This window comes from Elephas maximus, chromosome 9, assembly GCF_024166365.1.
Source record: "Elephas maximus indicus isolate mEleMax1 chromosome 9, mEleMax1 primary haplotype, whole genome shotgun sequence".
NCBI lineage: Eukaryota > Metazoa > Chordata > Mammalia > Proboscidea > Elephantidae > Elephas > Elephas maximus.
The window spans coordinates 93538596-93561916 of record NC_064827.1 but is presented as its reverse complement, the minus strand read 5'-3'; the positions used below and the strand labels follow the sequence as shown (position 1 = coordinate 93561916).

Sequence of the window (23321 nt, the reverse complement as noted above, 5' to 3'; positions counted from 1 at the left end):
ACTAAGTATTTAAGTCCAGTGTACATCCCACTATCCTGTATTACCACAGAAAATTACCTTAAATCATTACCTAAAACAAGGTCAGGCAAGAAAAAAAAGAGGGAAGGCAATCTCTAAAGGAAATCAGCTCTTTCTATTCTCATTTTTTTTTCTACTTTTCTTGAATTGAGGGAAAACTTACATCTATTAAAATACACTGACTGCAATTCTAAAATTCAGTAACTTTTAGCAAGTCTTTTAAAACTACATAAAAGATATTCACTACAATATCTTTGTGCCAATGGAAAAAGGAGATTACTCTAAAATGACCAAATATGCATTCATAGCATTATTATGCTGCCATAAAAATAAATGAGGTTAAATCAACATAGAAATGTAGGAAATTCTTATTACATGCTAACTAAAAATAGAATTTAGATCATACATACAAAACAATGATTTTAACTATTTAAAAATAATATACATGTAAACAATAAGATAGAGACATACAAAAATAAAAATGTTTGATGGAAAAATATGAGTGATATTTCTCCCTCTTATTTTGCCAAATTTTCTTTAAATTGGGAGTAGGGGATAGAATTTGAGTCTCAGTAACACAAGATGCTGAAAACTTTCCATGGCTGATGGTCTAATAGAAAAAAAAAAAATGGTCTAATAGCAACCACAAAATTGTGGAGGTGATCATCATGTCACCTATGTGTTATTTATAGGTTGAATTATACCCACTAAGAGATCTGTTGAAGTCCTAACCTCCAGAACTGTGAATGTGATCTTGTTTTGAAATAGGGTCTTTGAAGAAGGTATTAGTTAACATGAGGTCATCCTAGAATAGGGTGACCACAAATCCATTATGACTGGTGTTTACAAAAAGAGGAGGCAAAGAGACAGAGGCACACAGGGTGAAGATGGCCACGAGGGCACAGAGGCAGACATAGAAATGCATCTACAAGCCAAAAACACCAAGGATTGCAGAAAGCAACAGAAGCCACAAAGAGGCAAGGAAGGATCTTCCCTTAGAGCCACTAGAGAGCATGGCCCTACCAACACCTTGATTTCTGGCTTCTAGCTTCTAGAACTATAAGATAATAAATTCCTATTGTTTTAAGCCATCTAGTTTGCGGTACTTTTTTATGGCAGCCCTAGGAAACTAACACCCTATATAAGCTTTCATCACTTTGGTTTCAATAACATTATAAAAACACAACTACAATGATTATCTACGTAACAAAAATATTTCAAAGTCCCAAGTAATAGATACACTCATCTTGTACAATATTTAAATTAATAAAGCTTCAACTCAGTTCAAGAAATACCACAAACAAGTTTTACAAGTATTTAAAACTTCATATTTTATTTCTGTTATCAATATACTTAAAATATAAATAACAAACACTGGGAAAATAACAACAAATGACAGAGTAAGATATGTCTCAGTGTTTCCTGGAAACCTAGAAAATTTTGAGAGCAGAGACTAGCTTTCAGATCAGTCCCTAGTCACAGCACATGGATGATCCACACCCTACTCTTTACCACATATCTATGACCAATCAGGACAGGGTAATAGTAATAACTAGTCACCAACCTAAGAAAATGAGACAGTTATACTCTATACTGGATAAAACAATTTGGCTCTCAACAATACTCAAAAAACTCAATTTTAAAACATAATAAGATGTGTAATTTCTTAAGTATCAACCACTGGTCAAGGAATATATGGGCCCCAGAATTTTTAAATTGTATAAATAAGCTCTACCTAGATGTAAATATACAATAATTACTCTCATGCTCCGAAACACTGAAAAGATCAACCTACAGAAGATACTAAGCATATAATTCTGGTTTGATGTCCATAAAAGATGACATTGAACTAACAAATATGGCTTACCTATATGACCAGCTTTAACTTTAAAGGGTACATCCAGCTCATGCTACAAAAAAAGTATATATATATGAATACTTGTGTTTTTATATATATATATACATAATAAAATTAGCACATACACAGTTCAACAATACAGACAGTAATTTTTTTCTTTCCAAAATTATTTGACCAAAACCAAAAACCAAACCCACTGCTGTCGAGTCAATTCCAACTCATAGTGACCCTATAGGACAGAGTAGAACTGCCCCATAGAGTTTCCAAGGAACAGGTGGCAGATTTGAACTACCAACCTTTTGGTTAGCAGCCGTAGCACTTAACCACTATGCCACCAGAGTTTCCAAAAATTTATTTGAAGTATACTTAAATTCTTAAATGAACTTACAAATTCTTTTTACCATCAACACTTATTCAAATGTGTGTGTGTGTGTGTGTGTCCAACATTATTCTCAAGTTCATGAAATTCAGGGAAGCTCGTCCTTATAACAAATGAGTGAAACGGTTCTACGATAACACTAATCACAGAAGGTACCCTCGTCCTTATAACAAATGAGTGAAACAGTTCTACGATAACACTAATCACAAAAGGTACCCATAGCGGAAATATTACCACTTTTAAATTGTAACCAAAAAAAAAAAAAGTGGAAAAATTCCACTGTCAGTTTGTGCTTTTAGGGAGATTAGAACTCTACCTTTCAAAATTCATATTCTGCAAAAATTACTTTCAAAATAATTTCTCAAACTTAAATGATCCGAGATGACAGTGTAAATCAGAAACTTAGCATAACCAAATGCTGTTTTTACAAATTTTTCATAGTCAAAACTCACCAGGGCATTTTCTTTAATTTTGAGATTCTTGAGGGACACAGCTCCTAAAAGAGATTATTAAAAATTGAATTTAAAATGCTAAAATATTTTTCATTTCAAAAAGTATGCTTCATTCCTAAATGTCATGCTAAGGAAAAATAATAATAAGTAACATACATAAGGAAAAACAGAATCCATATATTATTACCTCATCTTCATTCTTTAACATAGTCTAAGATGGTATGTATGACCGCCACGACTTTCACTAAATGTAAATTTCCACCACTGCAGTTGTAGCATGATGTTAATACATAGGAACACTGTGATCAGAATTATACCAATGACATGAGTTCATCAAGGTAGCCAATCAATTGCATTTTTATCTATTTGCAATGAACCATCAGAAAATGAAATTAAAAAAACAATTTAGAATCAGTGAGCTTAAAGATATGTCAACAGAAACTTCCCAAACTGAAATGAAAAGAAAAGAAGAATGAAAAAATAAATAACAGAATATCCAAAAACTCTGGGATGATGAAAAGGTGTGACATATGTATTTTAGAGATGCAAGGATAGTGAGACTTCATCTTGTTGCTCTGGACACATCATGAGGAAAGACCAATTGCTAGAAAAGTACATCATGCTTCATAAAGGAAAGGGTCAGCAAAAACAAAGGAAGCTCTTCATGAGATGGATGGACACAATAGCTGTAACAATGGGCTCAAACATATCATTGACTGTGTGGATGCTGCAGGACCAGACAATGTTTTGTTGTTATATGTAAAGTCACCGTGAGTCAATGCCAACTCAATGGCAACTAAAAACAATAACATATGTGCTGGGGGAATAACTGACGGAGAAGAGAAAAAGAAGCCTAGGGAATCTTTAAAGTAGTAATAATTGAAAATTTTCCAAAATTAATGACAGACATCAAACCACAGATTCAGAAAGCTCAGAAACACCAAGCAGGGTTAATACCACAAAAATCCATGCCTAGATATATCACATTCAAATTTCAGGACACCAAAGAAAAAGAGGAAATCTTGAAAGAAGCCAGAGGAAAAAGTGCACCTAATCTATAGCGGAATGAGGAAAAGAATTACGTCAGACTTCTCTTTATAAACCATGCAATCAAAATGATTGAAATATTTAATGTGTTGAGGGTGGAGACCTAGAATTCCACATCCAGTGAAATTACTCTTCAAAAATGAGGAAATAAAGACTCCCTCAGACAAAAATTGGGGGACTCTGACACCAATAGGCCTGTCTTGGAAGAAATATTAAAAGGAGTTTTTCAGAAACAAGGTCAGAAACAGACATTAAGAAAGGAAGAGTATTAGAGAAGGAATAAATGAAGGTTAAATTAAGACTTTAATTTTCCTTAATTGACCCGATATATAACTGTTTAAAATAATAACAACAACAATGCACTGGGTGATTATAGCTTATGGATAAGTGAAATGAAATGAACAACAGCAATGTTGTAAGAGACAGGAACTGTTACACAGTTTTAAGGTACCTGCACTACCTGTGAAGCAGTATAGTATTATTTCAAAGTTGACTAAGAGTAAATGTAATTGTATACATTGCATACTGCAAACTCTAGAGCAACCACTAAAAAAAATTTTTTAAGAAATGTAATATGCTCAGGTTCGTTCCAGTTCAATCCCCTGCTGAAAATTTGTCTTTCTAACAAATTCCCTGCTGAAAACTTGCATTTCTAACAAATTCTCATGAAGTTAAAGATAAGAGTCTTGTACGTGCCTGTGTGTGTATACATAGATATATATATATATACACACATATATATTTCCAACATTATTCTCAAATTCATGAAATTCAGGGAAGCTATCCTTATAAATAATGAGGGAAACTGTTCTACAGTAAGTGATTCTTACATATACCTATACCTTCCTTAGAACTTGTCAGAAATGTAAATTCTTAGCAGGGAACTTGTTAGACAAATTCTCAGCAGGGTGACAAATCAGAACAAACCAGTTCGAGGCCCTGAATATGCTAAGAGAGGAGAGAAAATGGTATTATAGAATATGGCCAAATACAGCTAAGGGTAAAGAAAATAGAAAAAAAGAAACATGACAAGTGCAACAAGCAGAAAACAGTTACAAATATGATAGCTATTTATCCAACTGTATCAATAAATGTGAATGGTCTTATGCAGTAATTAAAAGACAGAGACTGAGAGAGTGGGTAAAAAACAAAACAAAACAAAAACAAACTATATGCTGTCTACAAGAAACCCACTTTAAAGATACAGATGGATTAAAAGTAAAGGGATGGAGAAAGATATACCATGACAGAATTAATCAAAAGAAAGCTGAAGTAAGTACATTATTGTCAGATAAAGTATACTTCAGAACAAAGATAAATCATCAAGGACAAGAAGGAGCATTATATAGTGATAAAGGGGTCAATTCTCCAAGAAGATACAATCTTTAATGTAAATATGCCTAACAACAGAGTTTCAAAATACATGATGCAAACACTGATAAAACTGCAAGGAAAACCAGACAAATTCACTATTACAGTCATAGATTTCAACATCCTTCTATCAGTAACTGATAGACCCTGCAGGCAGAAAATCAGTAAAACTATAGTTGAACTTAACAATACCATCAATTAAGTGGGTCTCACTACCATTTACAGAATACTTCATCCAACAACAGCAGAATATGTATTTTTTTCAAGCTCACATGGAATATTCACCAACACAGACCACATTCTGGGTGATAACACACACTTTTACAATTTAAAGCAATAGAAATCATACAAAGTATACTTCACACGACTATGAAGCTAAACTACAAATCAGTAACGGATGGCTAGAAAATCTCAAAACATTTGGGCATTAAACAACATACTTCCAAATAACATGAATCACAGAAAAAATCTCAAGAGAAATTAAAAAATACTTTTAACTAAAGGAAAATAAAAATACAACTTATCAAAACTTGTGGGATGCAGCAAAAGCAGTCCATAAAGGGAAATTTATAACATTTATTTTTTATATTAGAAAATAAAAATCTAAAATCAATAATGTAAGCTTCCACCATAGAAAACTAGAGAAAGAAGATAACATAAACCGAAACAAGCAGAAGAAAAGACACGGTAAAAATTACAACAAAATCAATGAAATCGAAAAAGAAAATAGAGAAAAATTAATGAAACCAAAAGATGGTTCTGTGAAAGCAGCAATTAAAATTGACAAACATCGAGCAAGGGTAACCAACAAAAAGAGAGGAGACACAAATTATTAATACAAGAAACAAAATAGGGTCATTTTTACCGATCCGAAGGACATTAAAAGGATAATAAAGGAATATTATGAACAACTCTATGCCCCAAAATTTGATAGCTTAGATGAAATGGACCAATTCCTTGAAAGACACACCCTACCAAAACTCACACAAAGGGAAATAGGTAATCTGAATAGGCCTATTAAAACACTGAAGCAATAATTAATAACTTTTCAAAACAGAACACACCAGGTTCAGATGGTTTCACTGATGAATTACTGAACATTTAAGGAAAAAAAAAAAGGATTCAAATTTTCTACAATCTCTTCCAGAAAATGGAAGCACGGGGAACACCTCCATATTCATTCTGTGAGGCTAGTATTACCCTATTATCAAAACTAGATAAAGACATTGCAAGAAAAGAAAATCACAGACCGATACATCTCATGAAAATACATGGAAAAATCCTCAACAAAATATTGGCAAATCTAATCCAACATGTATAAAAAGAATTATAAAGCACGACCAAATGGGATTTATTCCAGGTATGCAAGGTTAATTTAACATTCAAAAATCAATTAATGTATTTAAAAAAAAAAAAAATTTTTTTTTTTTTTTTTATTACATCAAGAGGCTAAGGAACAAAAATTAAATGGTCATTTCAATAAGTGCCAAAAAAGCATTTGACAAAATTCAATACCCATTCATGATAAAAGAATTTTTTTTAATTCTCAGCAAATGAGGAATACAGGGAAATATACTCTACTGATAAAGAGCATCTTTATAAACTCGATAAAGAGCATCTACAAGAAAACCTACAGCTAACATCATACTTAACGGTCAGAAACTAGATACTTTACCCCTAAAATCAGAAGCAAGGCAAGGCTGCGCTTGGAAATTCAAGCTAATGCAGTAAGACAAGTAAAACAAACAAAAAAAAAAAGGTATACAGATTAGGAAGGAAAAAATAAAACTGTCTTTGCTCACAGATGTCATGACTGTCTATATGGAAAAGCTCAAAAAAAAATCAACCAAAAAAAAAAAAACCTCCTGAACCAATAAGCAATTTATTGAAAGGTTTCAGGATACAAAGTTAGCGTACAAAAACCAACTGCATTCCTATATAACAGAAGTGAACATCTGGAATTTGCGATTACAAACAGGGAACCGGGGGGCTGAGATGGCGGAGTACTCAGATGCTTCCAGTGATGCCTCTTAAGACAGAGGCCCGGAAAAAAAGTGAATCGATTATATATATGACAAGCTAGGAACCCTGAGCACCAAAGGCACAGTTAAGAAATCAGACTGAGTGATGGGGGAGGGAGAGATGGTGCAAAAGCAGCAAGAAGTTGTGGAGCCCACAGCAGCACCGCAGCCCGATTCCTTGACACAACTGTGGCAGGGCTGGTGGTAGTTTTTGAGGACACTGCTGCTTCAGCAAAAGAAGGCAAAGTGGCGCACACCTGACCCTGTGGCATGTCTGCAGCAGGGCCAGCCATGGTGTTTAAGATGCGGCACCTTCAGCAAAAGAAGTCAAGTGCAGGATGCAGCCCTAACCCCCTGGCGTGACCTCAGCGGGGACCCAGCTAGCGGGCTACACATCCTTCTGGAATCTGAGATGAAACAGCACTCTCAGCACATGATAAGTGGTTTCGTCTAATTTACCACATGGATCTAATAGCTCCTCCTTTTGAAAGAAAGCTCTCCTGTCTATCTGATCCCTCCTCCCTGTGCCCCAGCAGGCTTCATTAACAGTTGATTTCCCTGGGCCTGAGATAGGTCCTGCTGCGCTCCCTCAGCCATTCCCTGGACCTGGAAAAGGAACAAATTAACAAACGGGGAAAAATACTCTGCTGACTCCCCTAATCTGGAATCCAGAGCAGAAGTGGTTCCAGTCCAGGCACACACGATACACAGATTTTGTCATTCACCCCTGCATGGACCCAGATGGCTCCACTACACCAGAAAGGACCTGGCTATTATATTGCAAGGGCAAATCTGTTTGAGGCCTAACTGTAACTGTTTCAGCTGTGCGGTGGAGAGGCAGGTACTGGACGTTTCATACCGCTCTGCCTATTAAACAAGGCCCTCACCTACCCATAGCATGGGCCTGAGGACTCAACCACACCACCTAGCCACCAGCAAAAGGGCTCCAAGGCTAAGTGATGACGAACAATCCTTAGAGGTAAAAGCACTGGGTACCTATGGTACAGCTGCAGAGCCCATCCACCAGAGCGCTCTAGAGAACAGGGATGTGCCTCCCTCACAGACACGTGGGGGAAGGTTGTCAGCCCCCTGCCTTCCTCAGAGTCTGGCCCCCTGCTGCTACCAGAAACCTGTGCATACACCAATCACCACTGCTCCTCTAAGATAGTAGGTAAGAGCCTACATCACACACTAGATGACCGACTATCAGGACACCTGAGTTGAATCTATACAGAAACAGCGAATGGACTCCTAGGCTCATATATCTGGTAACAGCTCTAGCCATCTGGTAACAGGACATTAGTACTTCAAAACCCAGTGCCGTCGAGTTGATTCTGACTCATAGCGACCCTATAGGACAGAGTAGAACTGCCCCACAGAGTTTCCAAGGAGCACCTAGTGGATTCAAACTGCCGACCCTTTGGTTAGCAGCCGTAGCACTTAACCACTACGCCAAAAAGGCTCCAATAATCAAGTCAGCTCACTCTAGTAGCCTATTTGGGTATATCAAAACAAAACAATGCAAGAAACTAGGACACAGTAAGCAAACATAAAATAAATTAATACAATAACTTATAGATAGCCTGGGGACAAGAGCTGATATCAAATCACATAAAGAAGCAGACCATGTTTGCTTCAACAACCTCCCAAAACAAAGTATCAAGGACTATCTCAGATGAAGATGTATTCCTAGAATTACCATATGTAGAATACAAAAGATTAATATACAGAACCCAAGACATCAGGAACGAGATCAGGCAAAATGCAGAACAAGCCAAGAAACACACAGATAAAGCAGTTGAAGAAATTAAAAAGATTATTCGAGAAGATAATGACAAATTTAATAGGCTGCAAGAATCCATAGGGAGACAGCGATCAGAAATTCAGGAGACTAACAATAAAATTACAGAATTTGACAACTCAATAGAAAGAGAAGCAGAGTTGAGAAGTGGAAGGCAGAATTAGTGAGACTGAAGATAAAGCACTTGGCAACAATACATTCGAAGAAAAATCAGATAAAAGAATTTTAAAAAATGAAGAAACCCTAAGAATCATGTGGGACTCTATCAAGAAGAATAACTTGTGAGTGATTGGAATACAAGAACATGGAGGCGTAACAGAAAACACGAAGAAAACTGTTGAAGATTTGTTGGCAGAAAACTTCCCTGACATCACGAAAGATGAAAGGGTATCTATCCAAGATGCTCACTGAACCCCATACAAGGTAGATCCCAAAAGAAAGTCACCAAGACATTCTATCATCAAACTTGTCAAAACCAAAGATAGAGAGAAAATTTTAAGTGCGGCCAGGAATAAGCAAAAAGTCACAAAGGAGAATCAATAAGAGTAAGTTCAGACTACTCAGCAGAAACCATGCAAGCAAGAAGGCAACAGGATGACATATATAAAGCATTAAAGGAGAAAAACTGCCAACCAAGAATCATGTATCCAGCAAAAATGTCATTCAAATATGAAGGTGAAATTAAGACATTTCCAGATAAACAGAAGCTTAGGAAATTAGCCAAAACAAAACTACAAGAAATAGTAAAAGGAATTCTCTGGTTAGAAAATCAATAATATCAGATATCAGCTCAACATTAGAACACAGGACAGAGCAACCAGATATCAACCCAGATAGAGAAATCACAAAAACAAATCAAGATTAAAAAAAAAAGGCTCAAAACAGAGAATCAGTGATGTCGTTATGTAAAAGATGACAACCTTAAATCAATAAAGAGTGGTTAAATAAAGCAGGCATAGATCTTCCACATGGAGAGGAAATCAAGGCGATACAGGGAGACAAAAGTTAGGTTTAAACTTAGAAAAATAGGGGTAAATATTAAGGTAACCACAAAGAAGACTAACAATCCTACACATCAAAATAAGAAAAACATAAAGACTGAGCAAAAACAAAATCAATTACAAAGAAAAAGAGGAAGACACAATTTACAAAGAAAAACTACTCAGCACAAAAAAATAAGTGGAAAATGAAATTGTCAACAACACAAAAAAAGGCATCAAAATGACAGCACTAAACTCATACCTATCTATAATCATGCCAAACGTAAATGCACTAAATGTACCAATAAAAAGACAGAGAGTTGCAGAATGAATTAAAAAAAACACGACCCGTCTATATGCTGCCCACAAGAGACACACCTTAGACTTATAGACACAAACAAACTAAAACTCAAAGAAAGGGAAAAAAAATATCAAGCAAACAACAATCAAAAAAGAGCAGGAGTGGCTATACTAATTTCTGATAAAACAGACTTCAAACTTAAATCTACCACAAAGGATGAGGAAGGACACTATATAATGATTAAAGGGACAATATACCACAAGGATATTACCATATTGAATATTTATGCACCCAATGACAGGGGTTTAAGATACATAAAACAAACACTAACAGCCCTGAAAAGCAAGATAAACACCTCCACAATAATACTAGAAGACTTCAACACACCACTTTCATTGAAGGACAGAACATCCAGAAAGAAGCTCAATAGAGAAATGGAACACCAAAATGCCACAATTAACCAACCTGACCACATATACAGAACACTCCACCCAACAGAATTCAAGTATACTTCCTTTTCCAATGCACATGGAACATTCTCTAGAATATACCATATATTAGGCCATGGGGCAAGCCTTGACAGAATCCAAAATATCGAAATATTACAAAGCATCCTCTCTGACCATAAAGCCATAAAACTGGAAGTCAATAACAGAAAAACCAGGGAAATGAAACACATGGAAACTGAACAACACTTTGATCAAAAATGACTGGATTACAGAACAAATTAAGGATGGAATAAAGAAATTCATAGAATCCAATGAGAATGAAAACAGTTCCTATCAAAACCTTTGGGACACAGTGACAGGAATGCTCATAGGTCAACTTATATCAATAAATGCACACATACAAAAAGAAGAAAGGGCCAAAATCAAAGAATTATCCCTACAACTTGAACAAGTAGAAAGAGAGCAACAAAAAAAAACCTTCATGCATCAGAAGAAACCAAATAATAAAAATTAGAGCAGAATTAAATGAAATACAAAACAGAAACACAATTGAAAGAGTTAACAAGACCAAAAGCTGGTTCTTTGAAAAGATTAATGAAATCAATAAATTATTGGCCAGACTGACAAAAGAAAAACAGGAGACAAATAAATAACCCAAATAAGAAATGAGATGGGCGATATCACAACAGATCCAACTGAAATTAAAAGAATCCTAACAGAGTACTATGTGAAGCGTATTCTAACAAATTTGAAAACCTGCAGGAAATGGACAAATTTATAGAAACATGCTACCTACATAAACTAACACAAACAGAGGTACAACAACTAAATAAACCCATAACAAAAGAAGAGATTGGAAAAGTAATTTAAAAACTCCCAACAAAGAAAAGCCCTGGCCCTGACGGCTTCTTTGGAGAATTCAAACAAACTTTCAGAAAGGAGTTAACAACTACTACTAAAGGTATTTCAGAGCATACAAAAGGATGGAAAACTCCCAAACTCATTCTATGAAGCCAGTATAACCCTAATACCCAAACCAGGTGAAGACTCCACAAAAAAAGAAAATTACAGATCAATATCCCTCATGAACTTAGATGTAAAAATCCTCAACAAATTCTAGCCAAGAGAATTCAACAACATATCAAAAAAATAATTCACCATGACCAAGTGGGATTCATACTAGGTATGCAGGAATGGTTCAACATTAGAAAAAAAATGAATGTAATGCATCACATGAATAAAACAAAAGATGAGAACCATATGATCTTATCAATTGATGCAGAAAAGGCATTTGACAAAGCCTAACACCCATTCATGATAAAAACTCTCAGCAAAATAGGAATAAAAGTAAAATTTCTAAACATTATAAAGGGCATTTATACAGAGCCAACAGCCAACATCATACTAAACAAAGAGAGACTGAAAGCATTCCCCTTGAGAACAGGAACCAGACAAGGATGCCCTTTATCACCACTCTTATTCAACATTGTGCTGTAGGTCCTAGCCAGAGCTATTAGGCTACATGAAGAAATAAAGGGCATCCAAGTTAGCACAGAAGAGTATGTCTGTTTGCAGATGACATGATCTTATACACAGAAAAATCTAAAGAATCCACAAGAAAACTACTGAAACTAATAGAATTTAGCAGAATATCAGGATACAAGATAAACATATAAATCAGGTGAATTCCTCTACACCAACAAATAGAGTGTCAAAGAGGAAATTACCAAATCAATACCATTTACAACGGCCCCTGAGAAGATAAAATACTTAGGAATAAATCTAACCAGAGATGTGAAAGACTTATACAAAGAAAACTATAAGACACTACTGCAAGAAACCAAAAGAGACCTGCGTAAGTGGAAAAAAATACCTTGCTCATGGATAGGAAGACTCAACATTGTAAAAATGTCTATTCTGCCCAAAGCGATCTATAGATACAATGCAATCCCAATCCAAATACCAGTAACATTTTTTAATGAGATGGAGAAACAAATCACAAACTTCATATGGATGAGAAAGAGGTATCAGATAAGTAAAGCATTACTGAAAAAACAACAACAAAGTGGGAGGCCTCACACTATCTGATTTTAGAACATACTATACTGCCACAGTAGTCAAAACAGCCTGGTACTGGTTTAACAAAAGATGCATAGACCAGTGGAACAGAATTGCAAATCCAGACATAAATCCATCCACATATGAGCAGCTGATATTTGACAAAGGCCCAAAGTCTGTTAAATGGGGAAAGACAGTCTTGCTAACGCATGGTGCTGGCATACCTGGATATCCACATGCAAAAAAATAAAACAAGACCCATACCTCACACTATGCACAAAAAACAGCTCAAAATGGATCAAAGATCCAAAACAATAAAGATCATGGGAGAAAAAACAGGGACAACACTAGGGGCCCTAATACACGGCATAAACAGTATACAAAACATTTCTAGAATTGTACAAACACCAGAAGAGAAATTAGATAACTGGGAGCACCTAAAACTCAAACACCTATGCTCATCCAAAGACTTCATCAAAAGAGTAAAAAGATTACCTACAGACTGGGAAAAAGTTTTCAGCTATAACATTTCAAATCAGCGGCTGATCTCTAAAATCTACATGTTACTGCAAAAATTCAACAACAAAAAGACAAATAGCCCAACTAAAAAATGGGCAAGGATATGAACAGGCACTTCACTTAAGAAGACATTCAGGTAGCTAACAGATATATGAGGAAATATTCACGATCATTAGCCATTAAAGAAATGCAAATCAAAATTACAATGGGATTCCATCTCACTCCAACAAGGTTGGCCTTAACCCAAAAAACACAAAATAATAAATGTTGGAGAGGCTGTGGAAAGGCTGGAGCACTTATACACTGCTGGTGGTAATGTAAAATGGTATAACCACTTTGGAAATCGATTTGGTGCTTCCTTAAAAAGCTAGAAATAGAACTACCATATGATCCAACAATCCCAGTCCTTGGAATATACCCTAGAGAAACGAGAGCCTTTACACGAACAGGTATGTACACACCCATGTTCACTGCACTACTGTTTGCAATAGCAAAAAGATGGAAGCAACCAAGGTGCCCATCAACAGATGAATGGATAAATAAATTATGGTATATTCACACAATGGAATACTACGCACTGATAAAGAACAATAATCAATCTGTGAAACAATTCATAACATTGAGGAATCTGGAAGGCATTATGCTGAGTGAAATTAGTCAGTTGCAAAAGGACAAATATTGTATGAGGCCATATTAAAAGAACCCAAGAAATAGTTTAAACAGAGTGGAAAATATTCTTTGATGCTTACAAGAGCGAAGAGGGAAGGAGAAAGGGAGTGGGGGATTCACTAATTAGATACTAGAAAAGAACTAATTTAAGTGAAAGGAAAAACAACACACAATACCGGAGAGGTCAGCACAACTGGACTAAACCAAGGCAAAGAAGTTTCCTGAATAAACCAAATGCTTCGAAGGCCAGCATAGTAGAGGCAGGGGTTTGGGGACCATGGTTTCAGGGGACAACTAGTCAATTAGCATAATAAAATCTATTAAAAAATTCTGCATCCCATTTTGGAAAGTGGCATCTGGCATCTTAAACGCTAGCAAGCAGCCATCTAAGATGCATCAATCAGTCTCAACCTACATGGCGCAAAGGAGAAGGAAGAACACCAAAGACACAAGTTAATTATAAGCCCAAGAGACAGAAAGGGCACATAAATCAGAGACTACATCAGCCTGTGACCAGAAGCACTAGATAGTACCCGGCTACAACCAACAACTGCCATGAGAGGGAACTCAACAGAGAATCCCTGAAGGAGCAGCAGAACAGTGGAATGAAGACCTCAGATTCCTGTAAAAAGACCAAACTTAATGGTCTGACTGAGACTAGAAGGACCCCGGAGGTCATGGACCCCAGACCTTCTGTTAGACCCAAGACAGGAACCATTCCCAATGCCAACTCTTCAGACAGGGATTGGACTGGACTATAAGACAGAAAATTATGGCAGTGAGGAGTGAGCCTCTTGGATCAAGTAGACACATGAGACTACGTGGGCAGCTCCTGTCTGGAGGAGAGATGTAAAGGCCGAGGGGGACAGATGCTAGCTGAATGGACATGGAAATACAGGGTGGAGAGGAGTGTGCTATCTCAGTAAGAGGAGAGCAACTAGGATTATATAACAATGTATGTGTAAGTTTTTGTATGAGAAATTGACTTGATTTGTAAACTTTCACTTAGAGCACAACAAAAATTTAAAAAAAAACAACAGGGTACCATTTACACTGGCTTAAAAAAAATTTAGATATAAAATCTAACAAAACGTGTACAAGTACTATATGAGTAAAACTAAAAAACTCTACTGAAAGAAACCAGAAATCTAAATAAATGTAGAGATGTTCATGGATTGAAAGACTCAATACTGTTAAGATGCCAGTTCTTCCCATTTTGACCTACAGATTCGATGCAATCCCAATCAACATCTCCACAAGTTATTTTGTAGATACTGACAAACTGATTCTAAAGTTTATATGGAAAGGAAAAAAACACAGAATAGCTAGTTCAATACCAAAGAAAAAGAACAAAGTGGAAGGATTAATATCACTCAACTTCAAGACTTTCTATAAAGCTACAACAATTAAGACAGTGTTATATTGGCAATAGACAAATCAACAAAACAGCCAAAAAAGAGACCATCACAAATAGTCAATCTTTGACAAAGGAGCAAAAGCAAATCAATAGAAAAGAATTCATCTTTTCAACAAATGGTGCTAAAACAACTGGACATCTACATGCAATCAATAAATAAATTTAGACACTGACCTTACACTTAATTTACACAAAATTTAACTCAGTGTGGAAAACAGACCTAACCATTAAATGCAAAATTATACAATTTCTAGAAGATAACACAGGTGAAAACATAGATGATGTTGGGTTTGGTGAAGAGTTTTTAAAAACAACATCACAAGCCAAAAAAGCCTGGTGACCCATGAAAGAAAAAAATCAGTAAATTGGAAATCATTATAATTAAATACTTCTTCTCTGTGAAGACAATGTTAAAAGAATGAAGACATAAACCACAGACTTTAGACTCGGAGAAAATATTTGCAAAACACATATCTGATAAAGTACATGTATCCAAAATATACAAAGAACTCTTAAAACTCAACAATAAGAAAACAACCAATTGCAAAGTGGGCAAAACATCTGAATAGACACCTCACCAAAGGAAATACACAGATGTCAAATAAGCATATGATATATGTTCGATGACATGTCACTGGAAACCCTGGTGGTATAGTGGTTAAGTCCTACGGCTGCTAACCAAAGGGTCGGTAGTTCAAGTCTACTAGGCACTCCTTGGAAACTCTATGGGGCAGTTCTATACTTACCTATAGGGTCGCTATGAGTCAGAATCGACTAGACAGCAAGGGGGTTTTTTGGTTTACAAACAATAAGATACCACTACATACCTACTGGAATGGGTAAAATTAAAAACCTAGTAATAATGAACTGACAATACCAAATGCTGGCAAGGATATGGAACAACAGGAACTCTAATTCATTGATGGTGGAAATGCTATATGGTACAACCACTTTGGAAAATAGTTTTAAGTTTCTTACAAAGGTAAACGTAGCTTTACCATATGACCCAGCAATCATGCTTGTAAATATTTACTCAAATTAGCTGAACACCTATGTCTACACATAAAACTGTACAGGAATGTTTATAACAGCTCTATTCATAATTACCAAAAAGCAACCAAGATATCTTTCAAAAGATGAATCAATAAACCAACTGTGGTACATCCATAAACTGGACTGCTACTCAGTGATTAAAAAGAACTGTGTTATAAAGCCATAAAAAGACATGAAAAAAAAAAAAAACCCACTGCCGTTGAGTTGATTCCAACTCTAGCGACCCTATAAGACAGGGTAGAATTGCCCCATAGTTTCAAAGGAGCACCTGGTGGACTCGAACCGCCAACCTTTTGGTTAGCAGCCATAGCACTTAACCACTACACCACCAGGGTTTCCAGTGTTATCATATGACTCAACAATTCCACTTCTAGGAATATACCGAAGAGAAATGAAAATGTACGTCCACACTAAACACCTGTATGAATATTAGCAGCAGCATTATTTATAATGGCCAGAGTGGAAACAACCCATATGTTTACTAACTGATAAATGAATAAAATGTGGTATACTCATACAACAGAATATTACCCAGCAATAAAAAGGAACCAAATAGGGAAGCGAAGCCAAGATGGTGAAATAGACAGACGCTTCCGGCTAGCCCTCTTTACAACAAAGACCCAAAAAAACAAGTGAAACAAGTATATTTCTGACAAGCTGGGAACCCTGAGCTTCAAAGGCAAGCTTAGACAACGAACTGAGGGGCAGGAGGAAGAAAAGACTGTTCAGAAGTGGAGAGGAGTTACTGGTCCTGAATCGCGGGGAGCCCTCAGGCATCATTTCCGGAGCGGCAGCAGCAGCGGTGGGCTGGTGCTAGTGTTCAGCTGCAGTTTCCTCAGGGAGAAGCAGCCAGCCCCACAGCCTACTCACAAATCCGGAACCTGAGATGAACGGCGCTCTCGGCAAAAGCTAAGTACTTTCACATATTTTACTGCACCCCCCCTACCCCCCCCCCCCACCTCCAAGCCAGGTTCCGCGGCTGAGTTCCCTCGGCCTGAGACAGGCACTGTTGAGCACCTAGACCCATCTTCCCGGCCTTGGGGAAGGAAAAAATTTGCAATTCGGGGATAACTTCGTAACTCCACTAACCGGGGGAGCTTACGACAGAAGCAGCCCCTGTCCAGGCATAAACCGTACATGGACTCTCAGCACCTTTCCCTTCCGCATGGGTCTCTGTGGCCCTATTTTGGGAGAACAGGCCCTTGTTGGCAGACTCCAACCCTTTCAGATATGCGGTAGAGAGGTGGGTGTTTGATGTTTGACATTGCTATGCCTATTAAAAGAGGTTCTCACCTACCCCCATCAGGGACCTAAGGACTGGTAGCTCTACTCAGGTCGCCCAGCCACACACAACAGGGGTCCAAAGATAACTAGTACCTCCCAGTCCCTAAAACCAAAATCTCTGGTTGCCCATGGTCTGCCTGCAGAACCCACCCACCTGCACACTCTAGGGAACAGGGATGAGCTTTACTCAGAGACACTCGGGGGTAGGGTTCTCAGCCTCCTACCTGGTTCAGAGCATGACCGCCTGCTGAACAAGATACCAGTATATACGCCAATCATCCCTGCCCCTTTAAGACTGTAGGACAAAGCCTGTAACACACACTTGATGATCAGCTACCTGGAAACTTGAGGTGAATTCATACAAGAAAACTGAATGGACTCCTAGACTGATATACCTGATAACACGTCTAGCCATCTGGGGACAGGACGTCAGAGCTCCAAAGGCAAAAATAATCAAGCTACCTCATTCAAGCAACCCATAGGGGTATACCAAAACAAAACAAAGCAAGAAGCTACGACAGAATAAGCAAGCATAGACTAATAAAACAACTTACAAGATGGCTCGGAGACAACAGTCAATAGCAAGTCACATAAAGAAACAGGCCATGGTCAACTTAACAGGCTCTCAAAACAAAGAATCCAGGGATCTTCTAGATGAAAGTGCATTCCTGGAATTACCAGATGCAGAATACAAAAGTTTAATATACGGAACCCTTCAAGACACCAGGAAGCAAATGAGGCAATATGCAAAACAAGCCAAGGAACACACAGATAAACAATCTGAAGAAATTAGAAAGATTATTCAGGAACATAATGAAAAGTTTAATAAGCTGGAAAAATCCATAGACAGACAACAATCAGAAATTCAGAAAATTAACAATAAAATTATAGAAGTAGACAACTCAATAGAAAGTCAGAGGAACAGAATTGAGCAAGTAGAAGCTAGAATTTCTGAACTCAAAGATAAATCACTTGGCACTAATATATTTGAGGAAAAGTCAGACAAAAGAATTCTTAAAAATGAAGAAGCCTTAAGAATCATGTGGGACTCTATCAAGAGAAATAACCTCCAAGTTGACTGAAGTGGCAGAACAGGGAGGGATAACAGAAAATACAGAGAGAATTGTTGAAGATTTGTTGGCAGAAAACTTCCCTGATATCGTGAAAGATGAGAAGATACCTATCCAAGATGCTCATCGAACTCCACATAAGGTAGATCTGAAAAGAAAGTCACCAAGACATATTATAATCAAACTTGCCAAAACCAAAGATAAAGAGAGAATTACAAGAGCAGAGAGCGATAAATGAAAAGTCACCTACAAAGGAGAGCCAATGAACTTGGAGTACTCGGCAGAAACCATGCTGGCAAGAAGGCAATGGGATGACATATTTAAAAAACTGAAGGAAAAAAACTGCCTCCCAAGAATCTTATATCCAGCAAGACTGTCTCTTAAATATGAAGGTGAAATTAAGACATTTCCAGATAAACACAAGTTTCGGGAATTCAGAAAAACCAAACCAAAACTACAAAAAATACTAAAGGGAGTTCTTTGGTTAGAAAATCAATAACATCAGGTATCAACACAAGACTAGAACACTGGGCAGAGGAACCAGAAGTCAACCCAGACAGGGAAATCCAAAAAAACAAAGCAAGATTATATAAAAAAAAAAAATTCAAAACAGGGTAACAGCGATGTTATTATATAAAAGAAGACAACATTCAAATCATAAAGAGGGACTAAGAAATGTAATCATACACCTTGCATATAGAGGGGAAGATACGGAGATACAAAGAAATAAAAGTTAGCTTTAAATTTAGAAAAATACGGGTAAATAATAAGGTAACCACAAAGGAGACAAACTACCCTATTCACCAAAATAATATACAAGAAAAAAATAAAGATAATATACTCAGCACATAAAATTAAGCGGGAAAAAGAAACTGTCAACAACACACAAAAAAGACATCAAAATGATAGCACTAAATTCATACCTATCCATAATTACCCTGAATGTAAACAGACTAAATGCACCAATAAAGAGACAGAGAGTGGCAGAATGGATTAAAAAACAAGATCCATCTATATGATGCCTACAAGAGACACATCTTAGACTTACAGACACAAACAAACTAAAACTCAAAGGATGGAAAAAATATATCAAGCAAACAACAATCAAAAAAGAGCAGGAGTGGCAATATTAATTTCTGACAAAATAGACTTTAAAGTTAAATCCATCAGAGAGGATAAGGAAGGACACTACATAGTGATTAAAGGGACAATACACCAAGAAGATATAACCATATTAAATATTTATGCACCCAATGACAGGGCTGCAAGATACATAAAACAAACTCTATCAGCATAGAAAAGTGAGATAGACTGCTCCACAATAATAGTAGGAGACTTCAACACACCACTTTTGTTGAGGACAGGACATCCTAGAAGAAGCTCAGTAAAGACACGGAAGATCTAAATGCCACAATCAACCAACTTGACCTCACAGGCATATACTGAACACTCCACCCAACAGCAACCAAGTATACTTTCTTTTCTAGTATACCTGGAACATTCTCTAGAATAGACCACACATTAGGTCATAAAAGCAAGCCTTAGCAGAATCCAAAATACAGCAATATTACAAAGCATCTTCTCTGACCATAAGGCCATAAAAATGGAAATCAATTACAGAAAAAGCAGGGAAAAGAAATCAAAAACACTTGGAAACTGAACAATACCCTGCTCGAAAAAGACTGGATTATAGAAGACATTAAGGATAGAATAAAGAAGTTCATAGAATTCAATGAGAATGAAAACACTTCTTATCAGAACCTTTGGGACACAGCGAAAGCAGAGCTCCGAGGTCAATTTACATCAATAAATGCACACATCCAAAAAGAAGAAAGGGCCAAAATCAAAGAATTATCCCTACAACTTGAAAAAATAGGAAGAGAACAACAAAAGAAACCCTCAGGCACCAGAAGAAAACAAATAATAAAAATTAGAGCAGAGCTAAATGAAACAGAAAACACAAAAGCAACTGAAAGAATTAACAAGACGAAAAGACAGTTCTCTGAAAAAATCAAGAAAATCGATAAACCATTGGCCAAACTGACAAAAGAAAAACAGAAGAGGAAGAAAATAACCTAAATAAGATATGAGATGGGCAATATTATAACAGACCCAACTGAAATTAAAAGAATCACATCACATTACTATGAGAAACTGTACTCTCACAAATTTGAAAACCTAGAAGAAATGGATGAATTCCTAAAAACACACTACCTATCTAAACTAACACAAACAGAGGCAGAACAACTAAATAGACCCATAACAAAAGACGGGATTGAACAGGTAATCAAAAAACTTCCAACAAAAAAAAAGCCCTGGTCCCAAGGGCTTCACTGCAGAGTTCTACCAAACTTTCAGAGAAGAGTTAACACCACTACTACTTAAAGGAATTTCAGAGCGTAGAAAAGGACAGAATACTACCAAACTCATTCTATGAAGCCATCATATCCTTGATACCAAAAGCCCGTAAAGAAACCACAAGAAAAGAAAATTACACACCTATATCCCTCATGAATATAGATGCAAAAATCCTCAACAAAATTCTAGCCAAGAGAATTCAACAACATATCAAAAAAATAATTCACCATGTCCAAGAGGGATTCATACCAGGTATGCAGGGATGGCTCAACATTAGAAAAACAATTAATGTAACCCACCACATAAATAAAACAAAAGATAAGAATCACATGATTTTATCAATTGATACAGAAAAGGCATTTGACAAAGTTCAACACCCATTCTTGATAAAAACTCTCAGCAAAACAGGAATAGAAGGAAAATTCCTCTACATAATAAAGGGCATTTTTTTTTTTTATACAAAGCCAACAGCCACCATCACCCTAAATGGAGAGAGCCTGAAAGCATTCCCACTGAGATGCTGAACCAGACAACAATGCCCTTTAACACCACTCTTAATTCAACATTGTGTCGGAGGTCCTAGCCAGAGCAATCAGGCTAGATAAAGACATAAAGGGCACCCAGATTGGCAAGGAAGAAGAAAAAGTATCTCTATTCGCAGATGACATGATCTTCTACACAGAAAACCCTAAGGAATCCTCCAGAAAACTACTGAAACTAATAGAAGAGTTCAGCAGAGTATAGGGATACAAGATAAACATACGAAAATCAGTTGGATTTTTCTACACCAACAAAAAGAACATCGAAGAGGAAATGACCAAATCAATGCCATATACACTAGCCCCCAAGAAGATAAAATACTTAGAGATAAATCTTGCCAGAGAGATAAAAGACTTATACAAAGAAAACTACACTACACTTCTGCAAGAAACCAAGAGACCTACATAAGAGGAAAAATACATCTTGCTCATGGATATGAAGACTTAACATTATAAAAATGTCTATTCTACCAAAAGCGATCTATATATTTAATGAAATTCCAATCCAAATCCCAACGACATTCTTTAATGAGATAGAGAAACAAATCACCAACTTCATATGGAAGGGAAAGAGGCCCCGGATAAACAAGGCATTACTGAAAAAGAAGACCAAAGTGGGAGGCCTTACTCTACCTGATTTTAGAACCTATTATACCACCACAGTAGTCAAAACAGCCTGGTACCAGTACAACAGGTACAGAGACCAATGGAACAGAATTGAGAATCCAGACATAAATCCATCCACATATGAGCAGCTGATATTTGACAAAGGCCTTAAAACAGTTAAATGAGGAAAAGACATTCTTTTTAACAAATGCTGCTGGCATAACTGGATATCCATCTGCGAAAAAATGAAACGAGACCCATACCTCACTTCATGCACTAAAATGAGCTCAAAATGGGTCTAAGACATAAATATAAAATCTAAAACGACAAAGATCATGGAAGAAAAAATAGGGACAACATTAGGAGCCCTAATACATGGCATAAACAGTATACAAAACACTATTAAGAATGCAAAAGAAAAACTAGATAACTGGGAGCTCCTAAAAATCAAATACCTATGCTCATCCAAAGGCTTCATCAAAAGAGTAAAAAGACTACCTACAGACTGGGAAAAAGTTTTTAGCTATGACATTTCCAATCAGCACCTCATTTCTAAAATCTACATGATACTGCAAAAACTCAACTACAAAAAGACAAATAACCCAATTAAAAAATGGGCAAAAGATATGAATAGACACTTCACTAGAGAAGACATTCAGGTAGCTAACAGATATATGAGGAAATGTTAACGATCATTAGCCAGTAGAGAAATGCAGATCAAAACTACAATGAGATTTCATCTCACTCCAACAAGGCTGGCATTAATCCAAAAAACACAAAATAATAAATGTTGGAGAGGCTGCGGAGAGACTGAAACACTTATACACTGCTGGTGGGAATGTCAAATGGTACAACCACTTTGAAAATCGATTTGGCGCTTCCTTAAAAAGCTAGAAATAGAACTACCATACGACCCAGCAATCCAACTCCTTGGAATATATCCTAGAGAGATAAGACTCTTTACACGTACAGATGTATGCACACCCAAGTCTACTGCAGCACTCTTTACAATACCAAAAAGATGGAAGCAACCAAGGTGCCCATCAATGGATGGATGGATAAATAAATTAT

At 36.6% G+C, this 23321-nt stretch overlaps 1 protein-coding gene across 3 annotated transcripts in view; it reads right to left on the bottom strand.

The window, feature by feature from the left end:
• The window catches only part of VPS13A (vacuolar protein sorting 13 homolog A), a 263707-nt gene that overhangs the window by 222027 nt on the left and 18359 nt on the right, over positions 1–23321 (bottom strand). For all 3 annotated transcript variants that reach the window (XM_049897014.1, XM_049897015.1, XM_049897017.1), the window contains exons 2-3: positions 2708–2751; positions 1886–1928 (exon numbers count right to left, since the gene is read on the bottom strand). In XM_049897014.1, the coding sequence (XP_049752971.1) occupies positions 1886–1928; positions 2708–2751 (87 nt within the window). The remainder of the gene's footprint in view (positions 1–1885; positions 1929–2707; positions 2752–23321) is intronic.